Source organism: Notothenia coriiceps, unplaced genomic scaffold, assembly GCF_000735185.1.
Source record: "Notothenia coriiceps isolate Sejong01 unplaced genomic scaffold, NC01 NC01_scaffold00010889, whole genome shotgun sequence".
Lineage (NCBI taxonomy): Eukaryota > Metazoa > Chordata > Actinopteri > Perciformes > Nototheniidae > Notothenia > Notothenia coriiceps.
The window spans coordinates 26,911-38,248 of NW_011343590.1; the positions used below are offsets into that span (position 1 = coordinate 26,911).

Consider the following 11,338-nt stretch of genomic DNA (forward strand, 5'->3'; position numbering starts at 1 on the left):
GCTGAGCGTCACCTCCTTAAAACATTAAACAATAGCTTTTTTAAACCTCTTTATCTTTATGATTAAACATGTTGAGGTTAAGGATGGCAGCTTCCTTATACGTTGCACTCGGAGAGAAATAGTTGAGACGGAGATGTCTTTAGCAGCAGGGAGGAGTAACTTTTCACCAATGTTGTGAGGTTTACCTGCCTTAGCTATCCGTAACGCCTCTCGGTATGATGCCTTTGTATTCACAGTGCTAAATGTGTCAATGACATTTTTCTGTGACTGCAATTCCTTGAGCTTCCGGTCAAAAAACTCCTGTGGCTTGGTCACCAAACATGGGTGTTTCGTCTCAATATGAAACCGGAGTTTACATGGTATCATACTGTCATTAGCTAGCACCTCGTTGCAGATAACACACTGTGGCAGTGGAGTGTCATCAGGACAAGTCCATGAAAATCCTAGCTTCAAATAATCATTGTCATACTTCCTCCGTTTTCTGACAGTCGCTGTCTCCTCTCTCACTTTAGGTAACTTCACTAAAAATCTATCCATATTTTGCCGCTCGCATCCATTTAGCTGAAGTTAACTAGCTACATTTCACTGTTTCTCTTTATTTTTTTCTGGCGGCTGCGCCTCCCTTGAAGCTCTCTGGCGCCCCCCAGGGGAGGCGCGCCTCACACTTTGGGAACCCCTGGATTAGATAGATAGATATATAGCATACAGATATATAGCATACAGATAGCATACAGATAGCGGTAGAGCAAAGTGAGAAGGCTAACGTTAACGTGATGGCACTATTTTACACTTGATGTCTCCAAGACCTACCGAAGGTTAACATCAGTGATGTACATCGGCTGGTATGTGAAACTCATTAGCTAGCCAACATGTATCTAGCAAATGTTTAGCAACATATTAGAAGTGAGGCTACTAGACTAACGTTAGGTCTACTGTAATAGCCTCACTTTTAATAGTTTGTAAAACATTAGCTAGCACTAGTGTTTTGCAGTTGCTAGCAGCTTATTGGGATTTTATGCTAGATAGACTGGCATTGTTTTATTTATAATAAATTAAGCATTATTGTTAGTTCAGCATGTCAGCCTGCAGCCCCACTTCTTGTCTCTCTCTAACTCATTGCAGATGGCTGCACTAAAGAAAAGGGCACAGAGAGGAAACCAGTTGTAAGATGTTTAAAAGTTCATTAAACGTAATATATGCTTAAATGCATTTCAAAGAAATTGTGTTGGAGTTTGTGTTATTCTACATTTTGACATCAAGATTTTCTGATTTTACTGCAAATGTATATCGGTTCCAAATATCGGTTATCGGTCTGCTTGATTACCAATAATCGGTATCGGCCTAGAAAAAGCCATATCGGTCGATCCCTACACTGAACGATCGGCCACCTGTCGAGGCTGTACGATGGTCAGAGGATTTACCCTGGCCTCTGACCAGTCGATCAGTTTCTTACCAACAGATTTATGCCAGTGAAACTACCCACGCGCCGAATGATAGTTTTATGTTACATTGATTTATGCTCAAACAGCGGCAGAAAATTACGTTGCAGACACACACACAACATATTATCCTTGTAGAAGATCTTCAGTTCCTCACCCGTTTTCTTAAATAGTCCATGTTTTATTTTGACACACAATAAAATGTCTGTGTACTGTCAAATATAGTTCTTTGAAAAAAAATTTGGAATCGGCCACAACCAAAATCAGTAGCAGATTTATATATAAAAAAAAAAAAGAAAAAAGAAAAAAAACCTTAATTGGCCAATAATATTGCAAGTGTGCATCTCTGACAAACATGGACATTTGAGTAGATTTGTGTACAAAGTGAAAAACACAGTATATACTCACACTGCCTGTTGAGCGCCTTCTGCATTTTGATCTTCAGCTTCTCCTGTGGGGTCATCTTGTTCTGCAGGTGACACAATTGCGTTAGCACATGCTTTCAGTCTGACAAAAGTGTGAGTCTGTGTGTGTCTTTGTGCACATGTGTGTGTGTGTGTGTGTGTGTGAAGGAGATCAAAGGCACTGTGCTCTTATACAATTTCAGAACTCAGAACTAACACATTTATGTACAGTAGCCATTAGAGAAAAAAATTAAAAGGTAGCAGACAAATGATGTGTGTCAAGTCAATCACACTTGAATTTCTAAGGCTGAACAGACAGAGAGTGTGTGTGTGTGTGTGTGTGTGTGTGTGTGTGTGTGTGTGGACAGAAGTACACTTCAGCAGTTGGATATTTTAGCAGCAGGACAGGCTCCAGTAACATGAATCTTTACACTTTTATATGTACAAACACTGTAAGAAAGGTGTGTCAGAAGAAGGACAGAGGGTCAGAGAGTGTAACAAGTTCAGGTCCGGTGAGTTTGGAAACATCAGCAACAGCCGGTGGCATTTTGTAACTGACACACCCATCGCTGGGCCGTTTAAACCTGGCCAGGCAAGAGACTGCAGGTCACAACAGTGCAGGAAAAAGATAATAACCTCCCCTCTGTTTGTCTGCGGGGAGAATATTCAAATATTTTCTTCTTTGCCAAGAAAGAAGAGAAGCTGGTTCAGAATGAAAACAAATAAATATGCTGTTCAGTTTTAAAGGACTAGTTTGATATTTTTGGGAAATACACACATTTCCTTTCTTGTCCAGTCGAATGAGAAGATTGATAACACTCACATGCCTGCAAGTAGATTATAAAGCTACCTCAAGTAGTTTAGCTCATTATAAAGACTGTAAACATTAGCATACTAGCACCTTAAGCTCACGTGTTAACACATCATTGTGTTGAATGAGGGAATCAATGTTCTCGTCCAACTCTGCAGGACAGGAAATGAGTGTACTTCCCAAAAACCATTCCTTTGAACTCTCATCTCAAGGCTGCAATGCGTGTGTGGGACGTACAGCATTTCAATTTAGGAGTAAGAGCGTTCTCTGCTTGTTAAAACAAGCCTAAAGAAACTTCTGTCCAGAGCACTCCAATCAGGTTTCTCCATCAGGGATAAATCAAACAACTTCAGTCACTATTAAATTATCACTTGGCAAATAAGATACAAAAAGTAATCATCTTCTTTCCCTTAGGGCGGCTCATGTGTGACCTGCTGCTGCGTATGAGACTACACACAGATATAAAGACTCTCACCCACATGTATATATGCACACACACTGAAATCACAGTGAGGACTTCACAGGGCGCTGAAATGTTCACTTCATACAGAGATAACAGCATTCAGTCTTTTCTCTAGTGTTCTCAGCAAAACACTTAAGGTGAACAATACAGTAATTTGCTAAATAGTTGGTAGGCTTTAACTGCAGAGCATGTCAACTTTGTGGGGGGGGGAGGGAAATCACATTATTTTCTTTGAGCAACAATGGCTTCTACATCCCAGCCTGGTGGAAAACCAAGTCAGCCTGTCAGGGATGAGGGAGGCGTAGGCTTTAGCAAGAAACGCAGCTAAGTCAAATTCTTACTGACTTTGGCAGCTCCCGTCTCTTTACCACCCGGAGTATCAGGCCTGTAAACAGAAACAACAGAAAAACAACAGTGAGATGGGTGATGAGGCGATGGGATAAGGATATCTTGATCATAAAAATAAACAAAAAACTGTTCCTTCCTCATGCCAAAGAATACATTGATTCCAAAAACATGATAATACATTCACAGTGTTTCCCCTAGGTTTACAGCCTTGGCAGGGTGCTGCTCACGGGGGGGGGGGCCCAATTCCTTTTGGGAATCTTTATTTATCCTATTGTTATTGATATCATACAATAACAAAGTATTTGTATATTAAAAAGTGATAAAGTACAGTGTTACACTGTACTGTATTACTTTTATTCAAACTGTATTCCCCTTATCATGTAGCCTACACTTCTTCCTCTCATTGATACAATTAAATCACCTGACTACAGCATATAACAGTCTGCTGCAACCCTGTGCCGCTGCTGCTGCTGCTCTCTGCCTCATCCTATATTGCTGGAGGCAGCTCCACCTCATCTGATCTCTGATATGAAAGCAATCGTGTTATGATAATATTGAGCTATTGGTGTGAGTCTAACATTAAACAAGCAGTCTGCTTTTCATACATTGCTGACGATACATTTTAAGAGGCAATTTGTTAATTGTTGAGTCACTGCCGCTAAATGCCATTAGCATCAAGCTAGCAAATCCTGCATTAGCCTCACATCAACAGGTGTAGACAGAACATTCAATTATCCTGAGCTTATTTACTGAATAAACCAACTTACATCTCCTGTCTTTTTTTTCCACCCAACTCATTAGACTATTCTTCTGCTTGCGTTTCATTGTTGTTTTCTGTCAAATTCAATACTGTAGTTTAAAACCGCGGTACCTGCTCACCATCTGTGAGCTATTTTTAGAATGTGCACGCTACGTTCGTTGTCGCGTTCGTGCGCGTCCACCTGGGCAGGCTGTGTGTGTACATCTCCCGTGACGATAACAGCTTGAGGTTAAAAAAAAAAAATAAACAAATTTGAAACTGGGGGGTGACACAAACGGGCAGACAGCAGAGCTCAGGGCAATAATGCAGATTTGTTTGACTTTTTTACACTTTGTTGTTCTCCTCCTTTCCGCCGCTCTTGTCTGTGTGAGTGTGTGGGGGGGGGGAGCCCCCCCCTTCAGAAACAGAGCCGAGGGAGAATGTGAATACGCAAAGCAGTGGACACTGAAATATGCACATACATTGGATAAATAACATTTAGCGTTTAGTTTATTTAATAAAAGAGCACATGTTCAATGTGAAAAGTGCTATATATACATATTTATTTTTTAAATAAAAAAATAAAAACCTTGAATTTCAGGCGGGGCGAGGGGCTCCGTTGGCAGCGCCCCGCCAATACAATGGTAGGGGAAACACCGATTCATAAATGATTCGTATGGCTTTATAACACTTGTGTGTCAAATGGCTATTCACAAGAACTCATGTTATACCTAAATGAATGTAAGAGTTAAATGTTTATTAACCTTATGAATTGAAGACATACCCAATCGCTCTGAGACGCTGCTCCCTTCCAGTAAAAGGAACTATTACATTTTTAAGTTCAACTGAAATCCTTAGGCATTTACATAAACAAAATATTCAGTTCCGAAAAAGACAATATTTTATAACTAGCTGTTTATATGAACTTCCACTCTACTAATATTTCCATTTAGATGCAATGCCATTCTTATTTTTGATCATTGTAACAAGCCAATGAAAGAAGTTTCTCAGCTGTGAAACACACAGCTGCCCTCTTTCATTACTTTAAGCAGTCAACTTTATAAAAAAGGTCTGCGGGGGGGTATCCAAGTCTTTCAAAATTAGGTCGTTTTTTTTTTTTAGGCCAACAGCTCAACACCAGCCTACAACTTGTTTGATTGGTTTGTGTACAACAAATGCAGGAGCTAACTCTAAAAACAGGATAAATGGGTTGTGTTGCAAACTGCGGTAAAGCCCCCAATAGCTTTCTATGTCTCCAAAGAATGCTCCTAAAACCTGGATAACATTGGCCTATTGCATCAGAAGATGCTACATGGGCTTCAGACAACTGTATCAAAACGTTGATATTGTCTTATTCTAACTAAATGAAATGTTATTGTGCATGTAAACCGTGTCATTGTTTCGTTAGTCTCTGCTACATGGTGTCCTTACTTTCTTAGCTTGTCACAGATGGTGTTGGAAGAGGGCGGGGCTCCTCTGTGAGGGGAGGGAGTGCGGTTGGAGCGACTCGGGGACCGGGAGGGGCTTTTGCTGCCGCTGTCGGCCCTCCGATGACCCCCGCTGCTCCGCCCCCCTCGCCTCGAGCTGCCCCCCTGCCGTGAGCTGGAACGGGACCTGACAGAAAAAACAGCAGAGCTTGAGTCACCTCGATAGGTATAACTATAACTTAAACACAGTTGGGAGACGTTGTGGAGTCTCACTTTGTCCGCCTGCGTGCTGAGTACCGTCTCCTGTCCCTGTCCCGGTCCCGGTCTCTGTCCCTCCCTCGCTCTCTGTCGTTGGACCGTGATCGTGTCCGGTCCCGCCTCTTCCAGGACACGGCCCCTCCGTTCCCTGCTCTGCCTCGTGAGTGAGATCTGGAACGCCGCCTCGACCGGGATCGGCTCAGGGATCGCCGCCCATCGCTCCGGGACCGCCGCCCATCCCTCCCGCCGCGCCCACGTCGACCGCGGCGGGAACGGGAAGAAGAGCGGGAGGAGGATCGCGATGAGGAGCGGGAGGAGGAGGAGGGGGAGCGACTGGAGGATGACCTTCTTCTCCTGGACAAACAGAGACACAGGGTTTCAGTATCAACACCAGCCCAGGACCTAGCCTTCTTCAGAATAACTCTGGTTTCTTGTTTGAAAGAAATCACCACATGCTCGACTTTGTGGAGAGGATGAAATACGCAAAACGTTTATATATACGCTGCCATAATCTGACATGCACAATCTAACATAATGTATGTGAACTCTTAAAACCAGAAACAGTTTTCCTAAGCATATGCAGAATAGGTTAATTTGTTATTGACTGATCCACCTCACCTACCACCACAACAACAGTATTTCATCGTGAGTATTCTTTCTGGGGTAATTTCAACAACAATTTAGACTGCAACTAATGGAAAGCCAGAAAGAAGGAAAGTTACCGACCGGGAGCCCCTGCTATGACCTGCAGGGTGCTGCAAGCTGGAGGGGGCGTGTCCTGAGTGGGGAGCAGCTGATTGTGTTGCTGCTGCAGCCGCTGCAGCCGCCACCGCCGCTGCTGCCGCCGCCGCCGCTACTGCTTCATCATCGCTGCCTCCGTAGCTGGTGATGAAGGTGATCTTCTCCGGACCGGGAGAACGAGAGCGTGACCGCGACTCTGAGCTGGACTCCATCTCTGGCCTGAAAGACAGATCAGAAAAAACGTTAAAATATACACGAACACCCAATAAATCAGGCAAAGTATTCCAATTCATTTGATTTACTTGAGTGCAGTCTCTACACACTCATACAGAAGGTTTGTAATCCGCCAGTAAACTAAATGGAAAATAAGAAAATGAGGAACACGCACTGCACGCCGACAAGAGAAACAAACATGTTGTCGCTTTTCATTTCTAGAGGAAGACAGCACGATTTGCAATACAAGTTTCATAATACATGAACAATTTTTTATGAAAAGTTGAAAACACAGAACTCTTCTTTGTTTTCTCGTTTTAACAATAGGAACATCAGTTGTAAGTCAGAGCTAGTAAATATGAAATCCTCCAGCTTTGCTCACTCCACATTAGCCTTCCTCACCTTCAGGTGTGTACAAACTACAGGTTATTATTAACTTATTTTTGAAAAGTTATCGGTTATCTTATCGAGATTCAGAAATGAGCAGCTAATTATCCGTCATGGGTAAAGACTGAAAAATCCATGTCATGCATCCTTGCAAAAATACTGACCGTTTATAGGGATCGTATGTTGGGCTGTCTCTCCTGGCATAGCTGAAATACACAAGAATGAGGACATGAGTTAAACCTGTTTTCAGGTACAGATAATGAGGAATCGAAGATCTAATATATTTACCTTGGTGGGCTGATCTGTCTTCCTTTTAGTCTCTTCTCTCTGAACTCTCTCCTTTGTCTGCGGGAACGCCGGCCCTGAAATGATTAAAAAGGTAACTTATAAAGTCTCATTTACCACTTGCATGATACACACACATATTCCTCAATGGATGTTATCTTACAGAGTACATGGCCTTCTCCGCCTCCAGAGCTTTGGCATGTTTGATGGCCTCCACTTCCTCCTTGTCTTTCCTCAACATCCTGATAAACAGACATCATGTTAACAGTGTTAAGTAATTGTTGGTTTATGTTTCAGGGTTTTCTTAATATACACGTTTTGAGTTTATATTGGATAAATCAAATTCTACCAAGACATTTCGGATAAGCTCACTCCCTACTGCCTTTCCTATTTATTCTGTAGAATCTAAACTATAGCACTTTAGAGAGTGAGTAGGTGTTGTTCTCTTCCAAACCTGTATTTTTTACTCTGCTCTACAGGTGACCTTTGATGCATGATGATATAATCTCTGAGATGTTACCTAACAAAGTCTCCTTCAGCCATCCCGTATGGGGTTGCCATTTTGTTTACGTCCAACACCTGTTCCTCGTTCAGCTCGTCAACGTCAACCTCCACATCTGTACACGCACACACAAGAAAGCTTTTAACACAGCAAAACGTCAAGGCAAGTTTACATGCTTGATTTAACTTACATTTTCTATATATATATATATCAGTGATTAACTGGCTATTCTTTATAATATACTCAGATCAATAGGAGACAGAGATGTTAAGTTATAAATCAAGGGTTTTTATTATTATTTACAGCAGGGATGGGGAACCTTTTTCCTTTCAATTTTTACAACATCCTCCGAGGGCCGTACAAATTATTGAACTCAACCTCTGCTTAAAAAAACTAAAATCACAGCCCATTCATTTGGCCTTTCTTTCATGCTGTGCAAAGAACAAGCAGATATCTTACCATGACTTGCGCATGCATGCATGCACGTGCACGGTGTGGCATGACCACCAAAACAGAAAGATATGGACACAACATGTGTGCAAATGTATTTAGTATCCTATCCATGATGAACATGATTTAAGTAGGGTGTGGGCCTAACCTCCTCTAGGGGGGTCTGGGGGGCCATGCTCCCCCGGGAAGATTTTTTTTTAAATATTGAAGTTAAAAGCGTCAATCTGGTGCACTTTGAGAGCAACATGAGGAGATCTATGGGTACATCTTTCAACACCCATATGAAACAGAACTGTAAGCAGATTTTTCTTTTTGGATATTTTACAAATCACTCCCCTTTTAAACTGTATTCTTGTTATTTTCAACAACTTTTTTGTTACTGTCATATAGTATTTTATACCTTTTATTTAGTCTCTAATGTCTCATTAATAACTATAATGATCATATCAAGGTGTGCCTTAACCTCACTGAGCTGAGGTTATTTGAGCCTCTCAGGAGAGAGCTCTCTTCCACTTGGTTGTAGAAAAGCTCTTTAAATTCGTTAGCATAGCTAGCTAACCAGATGCTAATAGCAACAGATCGCCACTGTGCTTACAACTAAAGACACTGCCACGCAAACACTGCGGCATGTGTACGGCTCCTTATGGGTACTGCAATATGTGAAGAGCTGGAGCGGCGTCCCCCCCCCATTTAGACAGGTTTTTGTTTTCTTTAAGAGAATGGAAGATTTGCAAACTGAAAGTGGTTGTTATACATTGGTGTAGTGTATCCTGCAAAACTGTTTTTTGTCTCTGAAATTCGAAGTTTCCGGATAAATCTCACTAATGCCAGACTCATTTCCTCACCAATATCTGGGATGCCCTCATCCTCTTCCGATTCGCTGTTTTCTGAATCATCCTCCTCTTTGTCTGACTGGGGGTCGGGCTCCATCACAGTGCTGTCTTCATACGTGTAACCAATGGTGGCTTTCTTTTCAGCCAGTCTACACAAAGAGAGGAAGGATTTATCAAACCAAGAAACCCCAGGAATCATGAAACAACCATTGTATTACAATTCAAATTACTTTTTCTTCTCGTCCTCATTTGGTTTCTGCAGGCCACCGTAGAGTTCATCCAGATAGATCTGGTATAAACACTGCTCCTCAGAGACTGTAGGAGGACAGCAGGGAGTTAAATAGAGAACACAACAGCAAAATATACCCACTGAGGGCAGGCTAACACACCATTATAGGCACATTAAGAACACATATATTAACAGGTGCTTAACTGTGTTACAACAGGAAACAACATGTAAATGTAATGCTTTAGTCAAATTAAATTCATTTCTCTCAGCTATGGGGTTTTGACTCACTGTTGGCAAAGTCATTCTGCACTAGGCCTCTGTATCGCTCATAATTGCACTTCCTCTCCTCCATGTCCTGCTCTGGGTTCCTGTTTGAGACAAAGAGTCCATGAGGCCATATGAGATGTAATGTGCAATTATAGGACATCAAATGCAATATCAAGGACAGACCTCTCAAAATCTGCATTAACAGCACAGCAACTTTCAAATTACTACTGCAACACACATTAAAACCTAATTTTGGCATTGTATACATTTACACTTATTGTTGTAACTATCTTGAGACTTTTTACATTTGCACTCTTTGTATTGCAACTGCATGAAGAGCAATTTCCCTCATTAGTAATCATTTTGTTATTGCTTTACATTAAAAACTTTGCCAAATGTTTTTGAATGCGCCCTACCAAACATCAATTCACATTAATCATCTGATGCACAACCAGGTCCCGCATATATTTTTCTTTCCTAGCTCTACACCTACTCGAACTCATTTGTAATGTACTTTGTAACGTCTAAACATGTTCATTTTGTTAAAAAAAAAAAAGATTGCTAAGCATGATCTCTAAAAAATGTGTTTATGTTAGTTATGGTATTTTCTAATATTCATCATGACTTGTATTCAACTTTAATATAGAGCCTGAAATGTCCAAAACGCATACATATTTACAACGGACAGAGTCTGGACTCAAAGGTACTTACGATGTGCTGAGCAGTGGAGGAGTGTATGTAGGGATGTAGTCTAGATGAGCCCTTACATCAAACCTGTCAATCATGTTGTTGGCATCTCCTTGCCATGGCATCCTTAAAGAAACAAACAATGGAAAGGGGTATAATGTGATCAGCAACATCCCAAAATAACTGGGCTGTGTGTGTGTGTGTGTGTGTGTGTGTGTGTGTGTGTGTGTGTGCTCACATGTTGATGGGGCTCTCTGCAGCCGTGGCCACAGCAGGATCCAGATGAATCTTGTACGCTCGGCCATGAACCTGAAGAAACTGAGCTGGATCTTTTTTCTGTTGAGACAAAACGAGACAGTCAAAAGACAATAAAATGTAATATAACTTATAACTAGGGATGCTCCGATCGCCAATTTTGGGGCCGATCCGATCGAGTGGGCGGAGCCTATGGGGATCTTCCATTTAAAGTGATGTTTAAAACTCAGTTATTGGGGCTCATTCACTGGAGCTTCACAAACAACAACCAACATAATTATTACATTAAAATGAAGTACATTATTCAAGTTTACATTAACTTTGGAGAATAACAAGGGAGAAATGAGCGGAAGCGCTCTCTTTTCCTCTCTCTCTCCTGACAGCCTGTCAGTATCTCAAGCAGCTCACTGATCCAGTAATGAGTGACCCGACAGTGAAGAATAAATATATTTATAACTAGTGTAGCTTGTTCCAGACGTAGATAAAATAGCTAAGTGTGTTAGGTCTAACTCTTGTGTGTGTTTTGCTCCGCTCACCGGTCCGTCACAGCGGGTGGAGCTGCAGGATTTCTGCTTCACACACGTTGCATACCGCTATTTT

At 41.7% G+C, this 11,338-nt stretch overlaps 1 protein-coding gene across 1 annotated transcript in view; it reads right to left on the reverse strand.

Annotated features, from left to right (window-relative positions):
• The window catches only part of clasrp (CLK4-associating serine/arginine rich protein), a gene marked incomplete at its 5' end in the record, with an annotated part of 14,708 nt that extends 3,889 nt beyond the window's left edge, over nucleotides 1-10,819 (reverse strand). Inside the window, 14 exons of the mRNA XM_010772047.1 lie at nucleotides 1,848-1,908; nucleotides 3,463-3,502; nucleotides 5,636-5,818; nucleotides 5,905-6,243; nucleotides 6,616-6,849; nucleotides 7,395-7,436; nucleotides 7,519-7,592; nucleotides 7,679-7,757; nucleotides 8,036-8,132; nucleotides 9,313-9,449; nucleotides 9,531-9,615; nucleotides 9,818-9,897; nucleotides 10,508-10,609; nucleotides 10,722-10,819. Coding sequence (XP_010770349.1) covers nucleotides 1,848-1,908; nucleotides 3,463-3,502; nucleotides 5,636-5,818; nucleotides 5,905-6,243; nucleotides 6,616-6,849; nucleotides 7,395-7,436; nucleotides 7,519-7,592; nucleotides 7,679-7,757; nucleotides 8,036-8,132; nucleotides 9,313-9,449; nucleotides 9,531-9,615; nucleotides 9,818-9,897; nucleotides 10,508-10,609; nucleotides 10,722-10,819 — 1,651 coding nt within the window. The remainder of the gene's footprint in view (nucleotides 1-1,847; nucleotides 1,909-3,462; nucleotides 3,503-5,635; nucleotides 5,819-5,904; nucleotides 6,244-6,615; nucleotides 6,850-7,394; nucleotides 7,437-7,518; nucleotides 7,593-7,678; nucleotides 7,758-8,035; nucleotides 8,133-9,312; nucleotides 9,450-9,530; nucleotides 9,616-9,817; nucleotides 9,898-10,507; nucleotides 10,610-10,721) is intronic.
• Nucleotides 10,820-11,338: the final 519 nt, after the last annotated feature.